The 22,815-nt window shown below is 40.1% G+C and overlaps 1 protein-coding gene across 20 annotated transcripts in view; it reads right to left on the bottom strand.

The window, feature by feature from the left end:
• Window positions 1-22,815, bottom strand: part of NPAS3 (neuronal PAS domain protein 3) — a 932,663-nt gene that overhangs the window by 9,110 nt on the left and 900,738 nt on the right. For all 20 annotated transcript variants that reach the window (XM_020788420.3, XM_072986345.2, XM_072986346.2 and 17 more), the window contains one exon: window positions 2,714-2,861. In XM_020788420.3, coding sequence (XP_020644079.3) covers window positions 2,714-2,861 — 148 coding nt within the window. The remainder of the gene's footprint in view (window positions 1-2,713; window positions 2,862-22,815) is intronic.

The following is a 22,815-nucleotide window of genomic DNA, read 5'->3' as shown; positions in this document are numbered from 1 at the left end:
TGCACTCATTTCACACGCTAGCAAGGTTATGCTCAAAATCCTACAAGGTAGGCATCAGCAGTATGTGGACCGAGAATTCCCAGAAGTGCGTGACCACCTTGTCTATCACCTGAGAAACCTATATGTGGGATGGGAAGCAACAGTTTAACTGGATATGGAACAACTGATTGGTTCAAAATTGGGAAATGGGTACGACAACCCTGTATATTGTCTCCCGGCTTATTTATATGCAGAATACATCATGCGGAAGGCTGGACTGGAGGAATCCCAAACCGGAATTAAGATTGCCGGAAGAAATATCAACAACCTCCGATATGCAGATGATACCACTCTGATGGCAGAAAGTGAGGAGGAATTAAAGAACCTTGTAATGAGGGTGAAAGAGGAGAGTGCAAAAAACGGCCTGAAACTCAACATAAAAAAACTAAGATCATGGCCACAGGTCCCATCACCTCCTGGGAAATTGAAGGGGAAGATATGGAGGCAGTGACAGATATTACTTTCTTGGGCTCCATGATCACTGCAGATGGAGACAGCAGCCATGAAATTAAAAGACGCCTGCTTCTGGGGAGGAAAGCGATGACAAGCCTTGACAGCATCTTAAAAAGCAGAGACATCGCCTTGCCAACAAAAGTCCGAATAGTCAGTGCTGTGGTTTTTCCTGTAGTAATGTATGGAAGTGAGAGCTGGACCATAAAGAAAGCTGACCGCCGAAGAATTGATGCCTTTGAATTATGGTGCTGGAGGAGACTCTTGAGAGTCCCCTGGACTGCAAGGAGAACAAACCTATCAATTCTAAAGGAAATGAACCCTGAGTGCTTACTGGAAGGACAGATCCTGAAGCTGAGGCTCCAGTACTTTGACCATCTCATGAGAAGAGAAGACTCCTTGGAAAAGACCTTGATGTCAGGAAAGTGTGATGGCAAGAGGAGAAGGGGACGACAGAGGATGAGATGGCTGGACAGTGTCTACGAAGCAACCAACATGAAATTGACGCAACTATGGGAGACAGTGGAAGATAGGAGGGCCTGGCGTGCTCTGGTCCATGGGGTCATGAAGAGTCGGACATGACTAAATGACTAAACGACGATTGTTAAGCTCACACTCTGGCAATAAAGTTTGCCTGAAAACAGGGAGTCAAACAGGGAAGGGAACAAGCTGTTACAATATACGAGATGGACCCAACTACTGAGATGATTCAGCTTCTTAAGAATAGCCTTCCACTTCCAGATAATGCTGGACTTCAACTCCCGGAACAACAGCCACCTGGTTGTAGGGTTCTGTGAGCTGTAATCCAACATAACTGGCATGTCGTCTGAGAGCACCTGATGTAAAAATGTGATGAAGTCTGAGTTTGGTGCACATCTGGATGAAAGACTACCTGCAACTCTGTGTCCCCTTTTTTTCTATTGCAAAAAAAAAGGTGAGATATGACTAAATTACAATAACATTGTTAGCAAGGACGAATGCAGGCATACTTGATAACAAGATTATATGTGAGATTTTTGGCTGCAGTGTGAATTCTGCTTCTCCCAACCTTAATTTCTCAAACGACAGGCACACAACCTCCAAACTGAATACAGAGAACTCTTCTTGTTCTGCTCTGCTTATATCCACAAAGTCTGTTTAGATTCCTTTTTGTTCAGATTCTCAAGTACCTTACACATTTATTTGCTTAAAATCTTCTCTCTATTTGCATCTTACTCTGAGGAGAAAAAATCCTCCTTGCAGCTTTTTGACAATTTAAAAATGTATTACAACCTGCTCCAAAAATGTAGGGGATTGGTTTTTGTGATCAGCACAAACAGCACTCGTACACAGTTTTGCTACAAAACGCGGGGAGGCAACAGGGAGACTGGAAGTGGACATCAAGTGCTGTGTTATTTTACAGATAACAGAACTGAGATTGATCAATTTGCTCAGTAAGTCTCTGCATAATATGGGACTTCTAAAACTCCCTTGGTCACAGTGCACACTAGCCCTTGCCATCTGTTAAGAGGTATGTTCATGCAGGTGACAATTCTGTATCTTTCCTGGAACAATGCACCCCCAAAACACCTTGCACAGTTCTTTCTTAGTATTAGTGCTCAAAACTTACCATCTAGTATTTTCAGCAACACATCTAGTGTTTGTTTGTTTATTTTATTTTATTTTATTTTACTTATATGCCGCCCACACTACCCAAAGGTCTCTGGGCAGCTTACAACAATTTAAATGTAATAAAAAGATAAAACAATTAAAAATACATTATGTGTTTAGTTAACACATCCAACATACCTAGATCATAAAGTGAATAAAACTAGTGGCAGCATTTTCAGGTAAATCTTGTAATAATGTCTATACTAAACAGGTCTTCTAAAATCACAAGGAAATTTAAGTGATCTTTCTATGACATACTGTATGTCAAAAAATATGGTAGGAACATTGTTCCAGGCTTTAATACAGAATCCTCTGATAGCCACAGACAGCTAGCAAGAAATGGCTGTAAACCAACCCTTTAATAAAGCCATTATTAAGTCAATGCAACAACTGCATTTGAGAGCTGTTTGGACACCAGCAAGCCTACGAACATCTTGTTTTATCCATTAGTAGATACTGATTCTGAGTGAGATCACATTAAATTCCTCCCATCCTGTCTTGACCATCACCCATTCAATATGACTCATGCAGTCACAACATAAAGGCAAATAATGAAACTGACAGAAAGATATACCTCAGAAGGTAATTGACCCAGATGATGTTCTTCTCATTTGCATTCTTGGCATTGATCGCAATGGTGGCACTAGACTGTATCCAAATATAACCGCCGTTCTTCTGCATCCAGCGGTAATATTTTGTTACACATTGACCCTTGTTCAACACTGGAGTGAGGAAAACAAAAGGAACAAGGACCATTACAAGCACAGCACTTGAAGGGGAACTCTTCCCTTCAAAGATAGGATGAGACACGTTCACAGAGCCTTCTCCTCACTGCTTTTAATAGAATACTGTATATCATAATGTATGACAAATAAATCCAGTCATTTCCAAGAGCCCTGGAGGAGAAGCAGGGTTTACCTCTACTTCTAGCATGATTTTAATCTGCTTTTGGCAGTTCAGGTAAGTATGGAATAGTACAAATCTCTGCACCTCATAGAGCCCTATCTCCTGTGTGGACATTTCTAATGCACTCAACATCAAATTGTGTGGGTTTTTTTCCCCCTTTCTAAAAAAAAGTTAAATTTCTCTGTGATTTATTCATAGCTCCTGGGTAAACCTCTTTGAGATTCTGGCTATTTGAAAGGTTTGGGAAGATACTGTACCCTCGTTCTTTGATCATTCCTCTTCATTGCAGGCGATATCAACTACTGAACTTACACATCTGTTTCTTTTGATCTTGTCAAACAGAATTTACAGTCCTCAGATGAACCAAATCTCCAATGGTCAGTAGGGGGAATGTCTGCAGAGACTCTGCTTAATACCAGAGCAAAATAAATCCACCAAAGAACTGCAGGAGAATCAGTGGCCTCAGGGAGCTGCAGAGCTGAGTACGTTAAAGCTAAGAGCTCTGTGCAGCATCTGAAATCGCTTCAGCGAGGGAAGGACAACCGAAAAGTATCACTTCTGCAAAGCTGAGCTGGAATATGCTTAAATATACAGATATAAACATTCATTTCATATAAATGTCTTGCCAGGCTGAAACTGGCTGTAGAGCCGGGATACGTTTGTTTCAGTGAAAGGAGAAAAAGACACACCTCACTTGCTAGAACAGTAAGACTGTGTGTCTTTGGCACAAATTTAGACAACGTGTTTGTTATTCTTGCTACTCTAGCTTGCACTTCTTCTGTAGTATTAGTTCTCAGTCCTGCAAAATCTCGCACACTAGAGGGCAGTGTGCTTTCACAGAGATCTCTGCTTTTGGCATGTCCTTGTCTCCGTCTGCTAAAATGAAAAACCTCTAACTGCTGTAATAAATTTGGCTAAATTAGCTGCTAAATGGTTATCTCAAGTAATATGTATTTGCATTAATCATCTTGCTCTAAACCAGAACAAGCCAGAGTCCTAAAGACGTAGTAAATTCATATTGTCCATTTAATTATGGCTAATAAGTGCTTCATATACAATAGTTTCATGAAGTACATTTTGATTTTTTTTGTGTGTGTGTGTGAGAGAGAGATAGAGTGTGTGTGTAAGAGGTAGAAGAAAGAGAAAGAAACAAAGTCATAGAGAGGGAAAAATTTTTGAAACGGTTAAATTTCCAATTTGGAAGCGGAACTGTACCTTTAAAAGTAGGCGGCATGCTATATGTTGTAGCATTAAAACACAGATAAGAAGATGTAAGCCTCAATTCAGATTAGCATCTAAACACAGACAACTGTGGAGATGGATTTTATTTCACATTTTGCAAAGTGGGGAGAAAGAGCAAAGCAAAGCGAAAGACACTTTATTTAGTCCTCTCTCCACATGCATCCCTTGTTTCTTGACTGGCTGGGGCAATAGCGACCAAGCTGTTACTCTGTTCAAAGGTCTCATTTCTGGGCATAGTTTCTATTCTGCACTGTCCCTCCCCTCTGTAAGAACTAAAGAATATCTCAGGAGAGGACGCAGTAACAGTTGGCTGTCTCTTGTTGCTTCCCATCCTTTCTACGGCAGGCCATAAAGTCATTGCTAGGGCTTACCTTGGTCAGCGGGAGCAAAAACATGTTTCTTCCCTGACAGCAAAGCCAACAATCCCTATGACTGTAAAGCCTGGGACCCTTTCAGCCCTCAGAGGTATTGCCTCAGGGCTTGACCCCACTGACGAAAAAGAGCACTATGGTATCACCTTCTGGTTTTTTTTAAAAAATGATTTTAAAAATGGTGTCTGCATGACGTAAACAAAAATATGGATTACTTTGCCAGGGAAGTATGCTTTCTGGTTGGAAAGTGACATAAAACACTGTTCCACAAGAGGGTTGGTAATTTTTCGCATGCATATGAAACCCTGATTTATTTCAACGGTTTCTACATATCTAAACACCTGCCTCTGCAAATTGTGTTTTTGGGTAACTATCAGAGGCAGCGGCAGCAACAAAAGCTGTGGGGCTCAGGGAGGAGGAGGAACGGACAGGCAGAGGGAGCCTGAGAGGAAGGAGAAGACAGAGCCAGTCCAGTGCAGCGTTGGAGCAAAGAGCTGTCTTTGGGCAAAAAAATGGAGCAGAGGCACAGATTCCCATGGATCCACATGATTTTTACCTATGTAGGATCATCCCCCAAACAACCTCAGTCATAGGCACCATGTCCACCCACAGATTGGACAGTGGTTTGGGGATGATCCCATGTTAAAATCATCTGGATCCATGAGGAGCCATGCTTGGATCAACGTTTAAGCACTGCTACAAAGTCAGGCACCTTTCATTTCTGTGGTGTAAGCTGTGGGTACAAATTTTATTTATTTCTCAAACGGGGGACAGCTGGAGCATGCTTAAAGGGACAGAAGCAGCCGAGCTTTCTAAAAGGACAAGCAGCTTTGCCCTTTCTCTCCCTCTCTCTCTCCTCACCACAGCAGCAGGGGTGAGCGGGCAAGCCTCAAATACAGTGATTTTTAAGGCCAGTGCAGCCTCCTCAACCAAGACACAATACAGCTTTAAAATGTATTAAAACATTTCCCAAGAGGACACACACACCAACTCAAATACCAAGTGACTACCACGTGATTTCTAAATTGATTCCATTTAGAATAGAGCTTATTTTGATGCAAATGTAAATGTAAACAAGCCCGCAGTTTGTGTTCAGCTGTACCTAGCATCCTCCCGTGTTGGACTCAAGAGACAGTAAAGGTTACTTTGGCTTTTAAACTCCAAGAATTTCACAGGATGTGGCTTCCATTATTTCCAGCCAGAATGGTCAACTGCATCACTCATCATCCAACCAGGATGGCCATAGTGCCTCTAGCTATGGATGGTCAGGGTTATAGCCTACAACAGTGATGGCTAACCTTTCTGAGCCAGAGTGCCCAAACGGCAACACAAGAGAATATTATTTCTTTCAAAGTGCCAACCATGCAATTAAATTTGAATACTGATGTTTTAGTTTAGAAAAAACAACTCATACAGTTGTCTGAATTAATCATCACCTTTTGTCTTCAAAACATAACAGAACTTTCAATGATACAAACACTTCTTTATTGAAAAATAACCATTAACTCTAGTAAATGGAAATAAATATTAAAGCAATACAAAGCCAGGTAATTTATACTTTTAAAATAATTATATGCATCTATTTTTTGATAGGGGATACTTAACTTGGCATGCTTTTGTACAATGTTATTTTTGATGTTGTATGCATGCTGATAATTTGTCAAACATTGGCCCATATGCTGTTAGTTTGAAAGCAACACATGCAGCACTCAGACAACCCAGACAGTGTGGCTGCTGACCTTGAGCCAGACATCCTGGAGAGTGAAGTGGGCCTTAGAAAGCATGGCTGACAACAAGGCCAGTGGAGGTGATGGCATTCCAGTTGAACTATTTAAAATCTTAAAAGATGATGCTGTTAAGGTGCTACATTCAATATGCCAGCAAGTTTGGAAAACTCAACAGTGGCCAGAGGACTGGAAAAGATCAGTCTACACCCCAATCCCAAAGAAGGGCAGTGCCAAAGAATGCTCCAACTACAAGACAATTGCACTCATTTCACACGCTAGCAAGGTTATGCTCAAAATCCTACAAGGTAGGCTTCAGCAGTATGTGGACCGAAGAACTCCCAGAAGTACAAGCTGGATTCTGAAGGGGCAGAGGAACTAGAGACCAAATTGCTAACATGCGCTGGATTGTAGAAAAAGCCAGAGAGTTCCAGAAAAACGTCTACTTCTGCTTCATTGACTATGCAAAAGCCTTTGACTGTGTGGACCACAAAAGACTATGGCAAGTTCTTAAAGAAATGGGAGTGCCTCACCACCTTATCTATCTCCTGAGAAACCCATACATGGGACAGGAAGCAACAGTTAGAACTAGAAATGGAACAATTGATTGATTCAAAATTGGGAAAAGGAGTACGACAAGGCTGTATATTGTCTCCCTGCTTATTTAACTCATATGCAGAATACATCATGCGAAAGGCTGGACTGGAGGAATCCCAAGCCGGAATTAAGACTGCTGGAAGAAATATCAACAACCTCAGATATGCAGATGATACCACTTTGAGGGCAGAAAGTGAGGAGGAATTAAAGAATCTCTTAATGAGGGTGAAAGAGGAGAGTGCAAAAATGGTCTGAAGCTCAACATCAAAAAAACTAAGATCATGGCCACTGGTCCCATCACCTCCTGGGAAATTGAAGGGGAAGATATGGAAGCAATGACAGATTTTACTTTCTTGGGCTCCATGATCACCACAGATGGAGACAGCAGCCCCGAAATTAAAAGGCGCCTGTTTTTTGGGAGCAAAGCAACGACAAACCTAGACAGCATCTTAAAAAGCAGAGACATCACCTTGCTGACAAAGCTCCGCATAGTCAAAGCTATGGTTTTTCCAGTAGCGATGCATGAAAGTCAGAGCTGGACCATAAACAAAGCTGACCGCCGAAGAATGGATGCTTTTGAATTGTGGAGCTGGAGAAGACTCTTGAGAGTCCCCTGGACTGCAAAGAGAACAAACCTATCCATTCTGAAGGAAATCAACCCTGAGTGCTGACTGTAAGGACAGATCCTGAAGCTTAGGCTCCAATACTTTGGCCATCTGATGAGAAGAGAAGACTTCATAGAAAAGACCCTGATGTTGGGAAAGTGTGAAGGCAAGAGGAGTAGAGGATATCAGAGGACGAGATGGATCGAAAGTGTCATCGAAGCTACCAACATGAATTTGAGCCAACTCTGGGAGGCAGTGGAAGACAGGACGGCCTGGTGTGCTCTGGTCAATAGGGTCATGAAGAGTCGGACATGACTTAATGACTAAACAACATTTATAAAGCTTATTTACATTGAAATTCTGGACTTGTTTTTTCCAAAGCAAACCACCCTCAGAAAAGCAGCTATATATAGGAGTGCAGACTTTTAATACACATTTTATATACTACATAAAATGTATACACATATAGCACTTATTTGAAATGTAGTGCTGGAAAAGAGTTTTACAGATAGCATGACTTGTCAGAAAGATAAGTAAAGCAAATTAAGTGTGGACTTTCACTACAAGCTAAAATAACCAAACAAAGGATACTGTACTAGCATCATAAGAAGAAAAGCTCCCTGGAAAAGGCAGCAAAGCAAGAAAAAGTGCAAAGTAGTAGGAAAAGAGGAAGACTGTAGACGAGATGGGTTGACGCAATAAAGAAACACACAGTCTTTTGTTTGGTTTTGCAGTCAAAGTAGGACCAGGAGCAGAAAGACTGGGATTCAGATTTTGGGAATAAAATGTGATACTTTTGCCTGCTTTGGTGATGATAAATAGAGAAAACACGATTGCTACACACCATACTTCTGCTGTTTTCAGCTGAAACTGCAGAGCTAAATGCAGTGGAGATTAACACTTTTGAGTCAATGTATTCGCGAAGGCTTTTGAGTCAGTCTCTCTCCCTCTCCTCCTCTCTCTCTCTCTCTCTCTCTCTCACACACACACACACACACACACACACACACACACACACACACACCCTTGCTTTCTCCATTTTGTACATACATGTAAACAAGCTTGATAAAGTTGCATGTTCCTTCCCTCAACTGCAGCTTTCCCTCCTTGAATCAGTTCCTTTTTTTCAGTTTTGAGTCTCTCACTCTCTCTCTCTCTCTCTCCCCCCCCACAAACACACCCCCACACCCTTCACTCCCTCCATTTTGTACATACATTTAAACATGCTTGATGAAGTCGCATGTTCCTTCCCCCCTTAACCTGGAGCCTTTCCCTCCTGCTTGCAGTCACCTCCAGGAGGAAGCAGTCCTTCACAAGCCCGGGACTGACTGCTGGGGGCCAGCTGTAACCAATCAAGCAGGTTTATCTCTGATCTCTTAAAGAAGGAGTGCCAGAACCAAGGAAAATAGCAGGAAGAGATGGCTGACGATGGTGCAGTTTGAGTTTTGGCTGCAGGGGGTGGGGGTAGGTAGTGGGGGTGGGTAGCGGGGGGAGTGCTCCGCCTGCATACCTTTGGCACGCGTGCCATAAGTTTGCCATCACTGGCCTACAACTTCTGGAGGGCACAGGGTTCAGGAAACCTGTTGTAGGCCAGTGGATGGAGGGATCTGGTCTTTGAAGATACCCATCATCCAAAGCTAATTCCTTCTTTGTCTCCTGTTGGCAGCAAAGGACTCATCCCTCTTGCAGCATAACAGTCTTGGCTGAGGTACAGTATATGTGGAACCAATGGAGTCAAAGGCTTTATACTCCAAGCTGAAGAAAAGCAAGCAGCCAGTCATGCACTTTTCCTTCAGTCTATCTGCCAGTCCTTGCCAGAAACTTTTTAGTATGGTCTAAGTTGCATTGGCAGCATGGAAGTAGCATTATGGGTCAAGAGTTTGGAAAATGTACTCCCAGTACCCCCACAGTGGTCATGTTGGGCGCATTAAAAAATGATAGTCTTCTTAGAAATCTCAGGTGTCACTTCTGTTTGGTGAATTATCTCTTTCGTCCCTTCCCTTCTCTTATGGAGATCAGAACATTCATATGCAGATTCTCAGTTGACAGGGGAAGTGAAATATATTTTCCATATAACTAACTATATATAGAAAGGTATACAGACTGACATACTAGTAGATGCATTTTATTTTGACTCAAAAGCCTTTGTGCCAAAGTGTCTTAACATCACAACAATTTGACAGGAAGGGAGTTTTAAAGCTCAGTCAGTTTGATTTCTTGCAGCAGCAAACATTTGCAATTTAGGTTATAGTGTTTTGTAAACAAGCTAAAGTTGACCAGATTTCTGCATTTATATCTAATCAAAAAGCTGTTTGCTCTTTTGTATTCATGTCTAAGGAGCATTTTAATTCACAGAATGCTAAACTGCATGGATAAGCAAAAGGAGGCAACATCCTTAACTGCCTAGTATACTGCTCTTCTGTCAAACCATGACTGCACTCATGTTGAGACAGCAGTTTTATGCAAATTCTTTTGAATCTGTAATTGTTCTAATTAATATTTGAGAAGAAATAGTTGAGAGGAGAGTTCTTTAAGGTTTGTGGTATTATATTATTCCAGTTCAACCAAGTTGTTCTGAAGATTTTGATAAATTGCAGTGGTAAAATGGTTAGATGATTATGAGCCTCTTGAAAGAGAAACTTGTAATATGAGATGGGATGGAAAATACTTTTTTTTTCAGTACACATGCTTTGAAAGTTGAATGGAACCTTTGAATTAGAACTGTGGGGAAAACCTTTGGAAGCAGCTGGGAGGTGATGTTTGTTTTTTTGAAGACTCACGACACTCTCCTGGTGGCATAATGACATACATCTGTGCCATGGTTAATATGGATGTGAAGAATACTTGTTGAATTGTCCATTTTCATTTTGGCAAAGTCCCCATAATTTACAGAAGCGTTATTTTGTGTTACTTCCATTTAAATAACAATAACACAACTATTACAGTGTTATTTTGTATTATTCCATATAAAAACATTTTAATTTTACGTGCATCTTTGCTCAATTTGTGCAAAATAAGGAGAAATCATTCTTGTTCCCATTCTCTCTCCAGTTGTTCCAAAAATTCCCTCACACTCTAGCAGGGCAAGGAAAATAATTTTGTGGTTCCTTATCCTTCCATAGTGTGGTGTAGTGGACAGAGTAGTGAACTCAGAAGACCTGGGTTCAATTCCTTGCTTCTGCTACAGAAAGTCATTATGGGATAGGAGAGGTAAAACCATTCCTTAAATACTTCACCTATCCTGAAAACTCTATTAGAATTGCTATAAGTCAGTTCTGACCTGAAGGCATGTAACAACAGAAGGAATGATAGCAGCCAACTGGAAGTTATATGGCACATCATGTTAGAGCCACTCTATGCCATGACTCCCATCAACATATACACCTAGTCCTCCCTCAGATTTTTTTTTACTTTTTCACATCTTATTCAAACATGGTATTTTCATCATATTCTCCAAAAATCTCAGTATACTGTCACCATATACTTCAAACACCATCTTGCTAACAAATCTATCAATCCAACCTTTTATATTCAAACTGTTACTGCATATGTTGAAGTCACTCACTCGATGAACAGACAAACCAAAGCCTTATTTAGGAAGTACAGACATCACAGATGCAATTAATTGGTAGAGCAGGAGGAAAATTACTGAAAATTTTACTGGCTCTCATGAAGTTTCATGTCTTCAAATTGATGTTTTCCAGAAGAACTGTACTGTACAATGTTTCTGCTTGCTAGGCTTTTGATAATAAGAATTTCATGGTTGTGGAGAATTAATTTTTCTTTGTATGTTTGCTCGTTTATTTTTTGTTTATTTTTTGCTTTAAACTTAATACTGTGATGAGATTTTTATCTGCATAGTTTATTTAAAGAAGTGTCAATATTTAAAGCTTTTAAATCTGTGATCTACTTCAAGGAGGAGAACAACTGGGAGGAATAATAATAATAATTTTACAACTGCATTGCTGGAAGGGACTCTCATTGAGAACAGTCCTCAAGGAGGCACACTGGGGAATCAAACTCCCAGTTTCTGGTTCTGCAGCCAAATATCTAAATAGCCAAGCTATCCAGCAGTCCGGGATAGAAGGAAGAAGGAACATGGAGAATAAAAACTTTGGTAAGTGAATCAAAGTTCCTTCCCCCCAGCCTGTGTAGATGGGATGCTGTACATGAGAAACCCAAATATGGCATGCAAATATAGAAAACTTGGCTTTCAAAACATACACAGGATTAGGCTTTGCCTACAAAACATATTATTAAGTCTTTAATGCTATTACAGATATATTACCCATGTACCTGTGAAAACATCTGGCTGTTGGGAGTTCAATTCCCTACTGCGCCTCCTGGGAAAACGGCCAACCTAGGTAGCCTTGGGCAAGGTATACAAGCCCAGAGCACCCCCAGACTAAGGAACAATAAGCCACTTCTGACTATTGTATACCTAGAAAACTCTGAAAAAGATCACCATAAGTTGGAATTGACTTGATGGAACACAATTAATACTATTGTAAGCACAGGAGAAAGATCTAGATTCAAGTTTCCATTCAGGTTCTGAAGCTCACTGGCATGGCATACACTTTGGGTTTCATGAAAGGGCAGAAACTGTAATTTATTTAATATATTATGATTACATTTTATTGCTAAAGGACACTTTCAGATTTTATGTCTCAGGTACCAAATACCTGGATTGTATACCTGAATATCCCCGCTACTCTTGGGGACTGACTTGAGCAGGAGTGGGGGCAGCATAATCCCCCACTCTTAGGCAGCAAAATGTCATTAGATGTCTCTGCTCACTGGATTGCTTCAGACATGTCACCACTTTTTTAGGCTGGCTGATTTAATTCAGTTGTTATGAAGACATAACAATTAGAGAGCTGACTTCTCTGGCATTCCTTGGAAGAGAGCTACTCTTCCTATGTCTGAGTATTATCTGAGCCTATACATGTATCTTTTCTTTTCTGTAACTGTAAAAAATAATTTTCTTTGTGGCATCCCTTATGTTATGATACTGATGGTTATGTGTGCACTCAAAAAAAGAGATCATCACCTGGGATTAATTAAAAATATATAGAGATGGTCATAAATATCCATACGTGTCAACAGCTCAGTATTTCAAGAAAGCCAGTGCTGTTCCTTCTTTTTAGTACATGTGCTGTTGCTAGTAACACTAAGGAGTTTGACATATATGGAAAGAACAGAACTATCCTTTTCAATCACAAAATTTTGCATATGAGTTAACATAATATCTTATATCTGTCATGTAAGCTTTTGCATTTCCAAATGTCATAAATAATTTCTACTTCAGGAAAATCACGGGTGAGTGTTGCTGTAGAGTAGGCACTGGGATGATCAAAAATTAAAAATCTCTACCAGCCTTTTTGTCAGGAAGATGATGTCAGATAAAACTAATTTAATCAGAAGGAAACTATCACAAACAAACTTTTTCTAAAAAAGTGACCTTCACATTAGTTAATCATTTCTTTCAAAAAAACAAAACAAAACAAAACAGACTACTGGATTTCACTGAATTGTGCTTTAATTTATTTTGCTTGGCTGCGGTAGTTAGCATGCAAAACACATAGGGTACATCATCTTAATCTGACTGAATTATCTTGGTGCAAATCCACTGTTAATATATAATTTGAATTGTTTTTATCTTGTATGTTGTGAGCTGCCCAGAGCAGACTATGTCTAGATGGGCGGCATATAAATGCAATAAATAAATAAATACATAAATTTCTATTGTACCCAATTTATAACAAAGGGATATCAGCCTTCAAAAAAACACAAAAATATGTTTAGAGTCAAATAACAGAGAAAGGAACTTGCGCTCTCATGCCCAGCAATCTTAATTCTGTGAGTAAAACAAAGCAGATTAGTACAAGTTTGTTTCCAGAAATATGTTTTAAAAGAACAGTTTCTTCCTGTAAGGGTGTTCTCAGAAATCAAAGCCCAAAGCTTCTAAACAGAGAGTTGTGTTTTATGAGAAGGAAGGAGTTTAATTCAGTTTGGAGAGGAGATGAAGAAGTCTCATATCAAAAGCAGCCTTTTAAAGTGAAGCAGCTTACAATAGGACGTTTCACTAGGGTACAAATGCATTTAAAAGCTACAGTTTATTGTGTATTCAGGTAAGTATAAAGTAAATAGGAAATGATGAGATCAGCTTACAGTTAAGGCTTCACATCCCTGCAGCTTCACAAAGAGCCTCATTATAGTCAGGAAAATTTGAACGCTGCATCTGTGCTATTTACTGCTTCCGAAAAAAAATAACCTTATCAATGAGTAGGGAACACTGATATTCAATTTGTCCAGCTAAGAAAATATTTTTAATTTATCAGAAGGAGGAAAAGTAGCTCTGCACTTAGTACCACAGTTGGACACTTAACTGTAAATACCAGTTCTCTTTTTACATTCACAAAACTGCCAGACGGAAACATGAAAAGGAATACTGACTCTTTAATCTCTTCTTCTCCACCTAAGGCCCAAGGCAAGCTGACAGGGTAACTTCATTCTGGAAACTCTGTGTGTGTGTGTGTGTGTGTGTGTGTGTGTGTGTGTGTGTGTGTGTGTGTGTGTGTGTGTGTGTGTGTGTGTGTGTGTGTGTGTGTGTGTGTGTGTGTGTGTGTGTGTGTGTGTGTGTGTGTGTGTGTGTGTGTGTGTGTGTGTGTGTGTGTGTGTGTGTGTGTGTGTTTATAACGAAAAATTCTGGATTACTTTTTCTTCTGCTTTTGAAAACTGTGGACTATAGGGGAATAAACCTGGCACTGACTTAAAACAAGAACAAGTTTCTTTATCTGAAAAGTTATAGTCCTTGATGCTTACAGGAAGGTCATTTTCAAAACCCATGGGGAAAATAGCATCACAGACAGAAAGAGAACATTAAGTGCCTTATTTGCTTGAAACAGAGACAGTATTTCTTTTATAACAGCTCCCAGAATCAACTGGGTATTTGATGTTGATCTTTTCTACAGATGTTGCAATTATTGAGCTAGATGATTTAAATAGCAGGCATTTGCAAATTGGTTTCTGGTAAAAAAAAAGGTACCAGACAATATTTAGCCAACCTCTAAAATGAATGACACTGAGGCTGAACTCAAATGCAGAGAGACCAACTATGTGTCATCTCCTTTCTGCAGAAGCCCATCAGTAGACTAAGATCGATGGTTGATCAAGGATTGTAAGGGAGGGAGGGAGAAAACAAGCAGTATCTGATTATTCACTTCAGCACACTCTGCATCAGGGCAGTTCACAGGATAATAATAACCCATTTAGTAGAAGAACTCTGATTTTACCTTTCTAAACTACTCCTAGTCTGCATAACACCCAAATAATCAACTGACTAGTTGACATATCTTTGGCTTCCTGGTGATGATTTACAATTATTTGGAAAAGGTGCAACTTAATAAAAAGAAGTATTCTGAATTCACTGCTTCAATGTTTCCAATCTCTTTAATTTATATTCTTCAAAGTCCTGACTTCTTTCCCAATCAATTAGTGTTCAAAATAGCATCCACTGAATATGATTCTAGAAGTCTATAGTCTTTTGTCCCATAACATGAAAAATGAGTAAATATGGTATAATTAGACATAGAACATTTTGGCCACTGGAACATCTAATGCAGGAGAAGCAATATCCTTCCATGGATCAAGATAAGAAGACTGTAGGCACTCCGAAATTCAACATGAAACAACTTATTTGCTGTAGAAATTGCATATTACTAGACTATGATCTCAAATGCAATTCCTTACATTGGGATATAGTAAAATCAATGTCTGTGTGGATCCAGATGAACCTACTACCAAGAATTTACATGAACAGCTTTAAACAACTATGCAAACAAAAGGCTGGATGACATGAAAATTAATTTTTAATTATTTCTCAGACTTTTCTTAATAGGATTCGAGATATATGAATCTAAGCAGGAATGTGAAATGAGGATGGCCCAATAAAAAACAGAATGGGCTGGACCTAGAGTTAGTCACATTTAGACCCACTGAATGGGACTTAGATGTAAAGAATGGAACAACTGGATAAAATATAATAGCAGCTAACTCGTGTTCCATGATTTCAACACCTCTTCTCTAAACATCACTAATGTGAATCCAGCTCACAATTAATATCACAGCTTCCTTACTGCTTCCTTACTGACTGACATTGAGCAGGTGTGGGCAAAACGTAGAAAATCACCACTTTCACTTAAATAGGGAAAATATTAATATAGAGTGCTATATTTTGATGTATCATAAGGTTTGATAATATTCCCTAAATGATTTTTGTTCTGCAGCTTTTGTATAGTGAATGTAAACAACAAAGAACTTTGCATTTCCTTGAGTTACTTTCAACATCTTCTGCTGTTACTGGAGTTTAGGCTGAAGTTATGGTACTTGATTTCTATTTCTATTCATATAACTGATAGGAAGATTTGGCCATCATACAGAACATTTTAGAGCTAAATTCTTTTTAAAAGGCACATTGATATCTTGTTTCTGGCCTGAATCCAATGGTGATACTGGGATGGCACCATTTCATGGATACATAAGCAGTTTTATGCTTTCTATTTATGCATGAGAACCAAAAAACCCAGTTCTTGTTATTTGCTCAAAGGCTGGGTTGGATTACCTGTCCAGATTGTACAACTAAGGTACATGTTTTAACATTCTTTCATCTCTACAAAACTTGGGTGATTCCCTACTGCATGCACCAAGTAGGAGGCTGCTCTATACCGTTTCCTCGAAAATAAGATCTAACCTGAAAATAAGCTCTGGTATGATTTTTCAGGATGCTCATAATATAAGCCCTACCCCAAAAATAAGCCCCGGTTAAGTGAAACCCCACCCACCACCATTGTGTCGCAATCAGAAGAAGATGACATGACTGTATTTGAATAAATGTAGATTGTTGTACATGGAAAAAAAAACATCCCCTGAAGATAAGCCCTAATGCGTTTTTTGAAGCAAAGATTAATATAAGACCCTATCTTATTTTCGGGGAAATACAGTAGGTGGTAGGAAGACAGAGGCATGATTCCTCAGAAAAACCACACTATCTCCCAGCAGATTCCAAATGTTTTCCCCACAGTTCTAATTCACATGACCAGCAATAAAAGGAGAAGTCCTTAGGACTTCTGTAGACTGGATGAAATTTTTGGAGCAAAAATTAATATTTTTTAGGGGGAAACACAGTAATTAAGCTTTCTCTTCCCCTTCTCCCAGATACAGCACCCTCTTATGGATTCTGCTTTGGGCAACAAAATGTATTAGGGGTGGTACTTGTTTTAACCATCCAGTGGCCAGTGATGTGCAATTCTGCTGTATCAAAAGAGCATTTTGTATTGTAGGCTGCGGGTTTCTGGAAGCTGTAGTCACAAAAAGTAATACTTTTAAGATCTGCCATATATATGCTGTAGATACACAGGTTGAACTATCAGAGTAGTTATCTATTCAAGCCAATGCTTTTGCTGCAAGATTTATTTTCCCTCCATTGTTGGGCTGGCTTCTAAGTAAGCTTGCTCAAAAATCATCTGAACATGAGACATCCTATCACACTAATTTAAAATCAATCTCTCTTGCTTTGGTGATTATCATAAACTTGTACAACAGTGACATTCATTTGTATATTTTAGCATTTCACAGCAGCCACAGAATGCAAAAGCTTGACATTGGAATCAGTTTGATTTCTTTTATGACTGAAGATATTAAGCACTACAAGAGCATTGAAATTTTGATCTGATTAGGATCAAAATTCCTCAGGATCAAAACGCTTCCTTTTCTCCCCCTACAGTTTTACTAATTGTGTGCTACTTGACATTGTGGAGTTATTCCACAGCATGATAGCAAAACTTGTGAAGTATGTTTTACTGTCAAGAATTATCGAGTAATTCTATCTTGGTTTTTTTTTATGGGCTTAAGGTTATTAAAGGAACAAAAACATTATAATTGATATGTACAAGTTAAAAGGCTTAGTTCATTTGTAGCTGGGAGACTGAACCACTAAGTAATATTAAGTATGTCAATAGAAATTTCCAAGGAAATGTACACAAAAGCAGCTGTTCATCAGTCACTGATTTTGGAGGAAAATAATTCTCTATTGAAGTGCAAAATCCCCTGGAAAATGGAAGGCGGTGAATAAAGTGATGGCAGAGCAAGTTTTTTTTTTCTCCAAAGGGCTGGATTATTTCAGTTACTAGAATCCAAATAGATGTGTGTCTGACAGAATGCGACCAAACACAGTCATCAGAGACCTTTGCTTTATGGGAAATGAAGTGCCCTTGCTTGCTGTTCCTAAGGAATTGTGTTTCTTATAGCTGTAAATCAAGCTCCAAAGAAATAGGATGATGTTTTCCGAGCAATAGCTAGGTGACAACTATCTTTTTGTCAGTATCAGGTTTATGAATTTAGACCTCAATTAAGATTCCAAAATGAAAAAGTACATATTATATCTGTAGCTACACAGTACAAGTGACAGTGTTCCCACAAGCAATATATATCCATTTGGTGCATCCTGGTATATCATCCTCTGTTTGTGCAGCAGTATATTCATGACATTCTTTAGAGGTCTTGACTTCTCTACATCTCGTCTGGGTTCCCAGCCAGAAAGTACTTGATGCTACTATTCAGCAAACACCATTAATTTTTTTCAATTAATTGAAAAGATGTATGCTTCTACATTTTGTGACACCCATTCATTTTTTTAGCAGTAAATGGATGTGCTAAATTGGAATAAGGCAGTGTTCTTGTAACAGAACAATGCCCTTTAAAGAGGCTTTTCCATGTATTAAAGTGATAGAAAGTCTCTTAATTACCTTTCCCACTCTTATTGTTATTGGCATGCAGGAGGACTAACGGAACAGAGGAAAATGAGATTTATTTGACACAAACTTAGCATGGAATTGGTGAAAGGCACCAGTTCTTAATGGATGACTCCAGAGTAGTTCCTTAACAGTAAGCCTGACTTAATCATACAACTGCTGCCATGGGCTTTGAAGTGGAAATGCAAAGCTAGACAGGAAGAAGGAAAGCAATCTTTCCTACCATGGGCTCAGATACATTTTACACCGTGTGTGTGTGTGTGTGTGTGTGTGTGTGTGTGTGTGTGTGTGTGTGTGTGTGTGTGTGTGTGTGTGTGTGTGTGTGTGTCTGTGTCTGTGTCTGTGTCTGTGTGTCTGTGTGTCTGTGTGTCTGTGTGTGTCTGTGTGTAAAACCAGTGCAGTCTCCCCCAATCTGTTGTCCTCCAGGGGATTTTCATCAATTGCAAGGTTGTAACTCACAGGGATTCTCAAGAAATGAGGGTAACATGGTTGACTAATGAATGGGGCTAGCCATAAAAATAAGGGAAAAAATTGCCTCTCCAAGGTTCTTTAGCCAAAATCAACCTTTCACCCCACCCCAACCAATCCACATGACTCCCTTCGAAAGAAATGAATGAGATGGGGAATTTAATCAAGGATCTCCAACATAATGTTGAAGTGATGGGATTCCTTTTTGTTTAATTTCTATATAACTGATATTGGTTCACCAGGTGTGAATAACAATACAATCAAATATGTTCAAGACATCAAAATGATTTAGGATGGAAACGTGACCAGAATTTATGACAAATGGAAAAATAACCTGAACAAATTGCAATCCTTGTTCTGTCACATATAATTTGTCTATTCTTTGTCATATTCTGAGATGAGATTTTTCCATCCAGGAGGACCCAACTTCACAAGTTAGGAATGAAGTCTGGGGACTGTGCCTACCTGGTAGTGATTCAAGTCCAGGGCTCTATATCATGTACCTCCCGTTGTGTGCTTTTGGGCAAAACGAGATGAAGTACCATTCACAAAGCAGGTAACTGTATTTAAAAACTAAATTGCAGGAGTGGTGCCTCTGATCTGTATCAGGGCCCTGGCATTGCAGGGGGACTATAACTGTTTACCGCTACTGTTTTCTCAATCTGGACTGAGCCTTCCAGCCTTTATTTGCACTAGGAACTCCCATGGGAACGAATGCAAATATCAGCTCATCACTGTAGCAATATGGCCCTCTAGCTGAGAAATTACCCTGATATCATTACTCTGTGCTGTAAAAGGTACACTGAACAGAAGGGTTGGATATTACAGTTTCATCAGTGTAACCATGTCCTTCACTCCTGAATCTTATATGTCCTTAACGGAAGCACAAGAGGAACACAGCAGATTCTGAGGCAAGAAGATTGATAGTTTCAGCCAGGAAGAAGATCTTGCAGGGTGGGGGGGAATAGCAGAAAACTCCCTTAAAATATTGGCTGAGTGTATTGGCATGGAGAAAGATAAAATTCTGTCTTAGAAATTATGAAAACTTTTGGGGGAAAAAAGATAGCATGTAGAGCCATGCTCATGTTTATCTTATTATATGCTATTTTGACCAAGGTATCACTCAGCCGACGAAAGAAGAAAACAGACATTTAAATCAGTGCAACAGACGTATCTACTTCAGGAAGATTTAAGAAGCTAGTCGTTTTGGATTAGAACACAGAAGAAATGTGGGGATATTAAATGACAAAGGTATGAAAAGCTTTCAATCCTTCACTGTCTTTCAAAAAATCAACACTGAAATTAGCATTGAAAAGTAAGAAGCTTCAAGAAAAACAGAATAAAAATGACTCCAGACAACATATTGGCTGAACAACTGTTGGGCAGCTACATAAACAGTGTAACTTTTCAATGCAAAATGCCATAAGCTAAGAAATGTTCATAGGCATTATTTGTTGCATTCTGAATTGTGCAACTCAGTATGCAAAAGCATGATATTTATACAGCATATCTCTCCATAAAGCTTAAAGCACTCTCTGGGTGGTTAACAATTCAGTTATACAGGAGACACATTCCACACACACACACCAAAGCTGAATACTCTGTTTATTGACCTTGGAAGGATGGAAGACTGAGTCAAACTCAAGCTGGCTACCTGGGCCTGAATCCAGGTCATGAGCAGAGCTTTGGTACTGCAGTTTAACCATTGCACCATGAGTCTCCTTACTATGCAACAAATAACTTGTGCAAAAAGTTCATAATTTATGACAATTTGCTTCCAAAAGGTAGGCCGCTTGCACAACTGTATAACAGTATTTTAACTACAGTGGTGCCTCACATTACGACGTTAATTTGTTCCAGCAAAATCGCTGTAAAACGAAAACGTCGTAATGCGATTTTAAAAAGCCCACAGAAACGCATTAAAACCTGATTAATGCGTTCCTAGGGGCTTGAAACTCACCGTCCAGCGAAGACCCTCCATAGCGCGGCCATTTTCGCTGCCTGTGCAGTGAGGAATCCATGCCAGAAAAGAGCAGGTGGCCATTTTGTTTACCCGGCGGCAATTTTAAAATTGCTGATCAGCTGGACGAAAAACATCACTTTGCGATGATCAGTTCCCAAAGCAGGGAACTGATCATCGCAAAGCGAAATTACCCCATAGGGAACATCGTTTTGCAATCACTTTTGTGATCGCAAAAACATCGACATCTAGCGATTTTGTTGTCAAACAGAGCACCCGTTAAGCGAGGCACCACTGTATTAAGTACATTTTGGAGCTAATTGCCATAGAATGCTCTGATGGGCGCTAGTATACATTCAGTTCTTAAAAATATATCTGGTTTATGAATGAAGGATACTGTGCTTCTATATCCACAACTGAAAATACCACAAAATAGCCTGATATTGCTGCACAACATTGTGCCCATGTTTCCATTAAGAAAAGGGATGCCAAACTTTACTAGCAAAGTCAGCCTGAATGTTGATGATACTCAAAATGGTCTATAGCAGTGGTCCCCAAACTTTTTGTCACTGCAGACCAATTGGGGGAGGATGGGGTCTGTGTGTGGGGAAGGCAGGGCACCCCCACGCTTGCGTGCATGCGCAAAGGGGTGAGGGCACTTGTGTGGATGCGCACACATGCACAAAGGGCAGGGGGTGCATGGGGGCCACACACATGCATCAAGGGGCTGTGTCTGGGGAGTGCATGGGTGGTGGGTGGGAGATCTGTCTCTAAGACCCAGGCCGGCCCAGGCCACGGACTGGCACCAGGCCGTGGACCAGGGGGCTGGGGACCCCTGGTCTATAAGATACCCTCTTGTGCTCACTACCATTTCTTCTAAGTATTTTGATTACTTTTTTGCTCCAAGTAATAGATACCAAGAGACTATGTTGAAAAACAGCCCTGACAATTATTTTGTGTAAGAAGCGATTAACTGATGAAAAAAAGGAGTCAGATTTTGGTATCTTGCTTGGTATCTTTTCATGAATGGTAGTGAGCATAAAAGTGTATCCCGTAGACCAGGGGTCTCAAATATGCGGCCCGGGGGCCAGTTGCGGCCCCCCAGATGATAGTTTGTGGCCCTTGCCTTGCCTGCCCCGCCAAAGCGCCCACACATCCTCTGCTGTCAAGAGTAAAAAAAAAGCCTTGCCTCGCTCGCCGGCTCTCTCCCAAGACAGCACCTCTTGTACCCTCCATCCAGAACTGCAGCCTGCCAGCCAGCCCACCTGTCTGTCGGCTAAGGAAACTCCTGGGTGGCTTTCTCGGGCTCTTGCTCCGCTTGGTGGAAAATCTGATGCGGCCCAGCCTCACCCAGACTCTGCCTGTAGCGGCCCCCATGTAAATTGAGTTTAAAACCCCTACCGTAGACCATGCTGACAGCTGACATGGATCTTGTCAACATTCAGACTGCTATGTAAAGTTTGTAAACCAAGGTCAAAATCATCCATATCGTGTAAAAGATTGGCAGTAAAGACAGACAGGAAAAAAATCAACTGATTTGAAATGCTGTGTTGGTAGAGAGACTTCCAGATGCCACAGACCATAAGAAAGGCAAATAAGTCAGTGTTCAGTCAAGTCATGTCTGAACTTTCATTAGAACAAAAATGAATAAACTGAAGCTATCCTACCTTGCACATATAATGAAAATACAAAACTATTGGAAAAGAGAATATTGCTGGGAAAAGTGGGGAGGGGGCAGTAGGAAAAAAGAAAGCCCTAACATGAGATGGGTTGATTCAACAAAGGAGTTCACAAGTATCAGTTTGCAAGACATGAGAGGAACTAACTGGAACAGATACCATTTCGAGGAAGGGGGGGGCAGTAGGAGGAGAGAGCAACATAATGCTGTTGCAACAATGTTGGTTTGCAAAATGTGAGCAGAGCTGTTAATGATAAGACATTCTGGATGTAATTAATCATGCACTCACCACAGATCAGAAGTGACTTGATGGC

The sequence above is a fragment of the Pogona vitticeps genome, chromosome 1 (genome assembly GCF_051106095.1).
Source record: "Pogona vitticeps strain Pit_001003342236 chromosome 1, PviZW2.1, whole genome shotgun sequence".
In the NCBI taxonomy this organism is placed as follows: domain Eukaryota; kingdom Metazoa; phylum Chordata; class Lepidosauria; order Squamata; family Agamidae; genus Pogona; species Pogona vitticeps.
The sequence above is the reverse complement of the archived record's forward strand: the minus strand, read 5'-3'. Positions and strand labels throughout refer to the sequence as shown.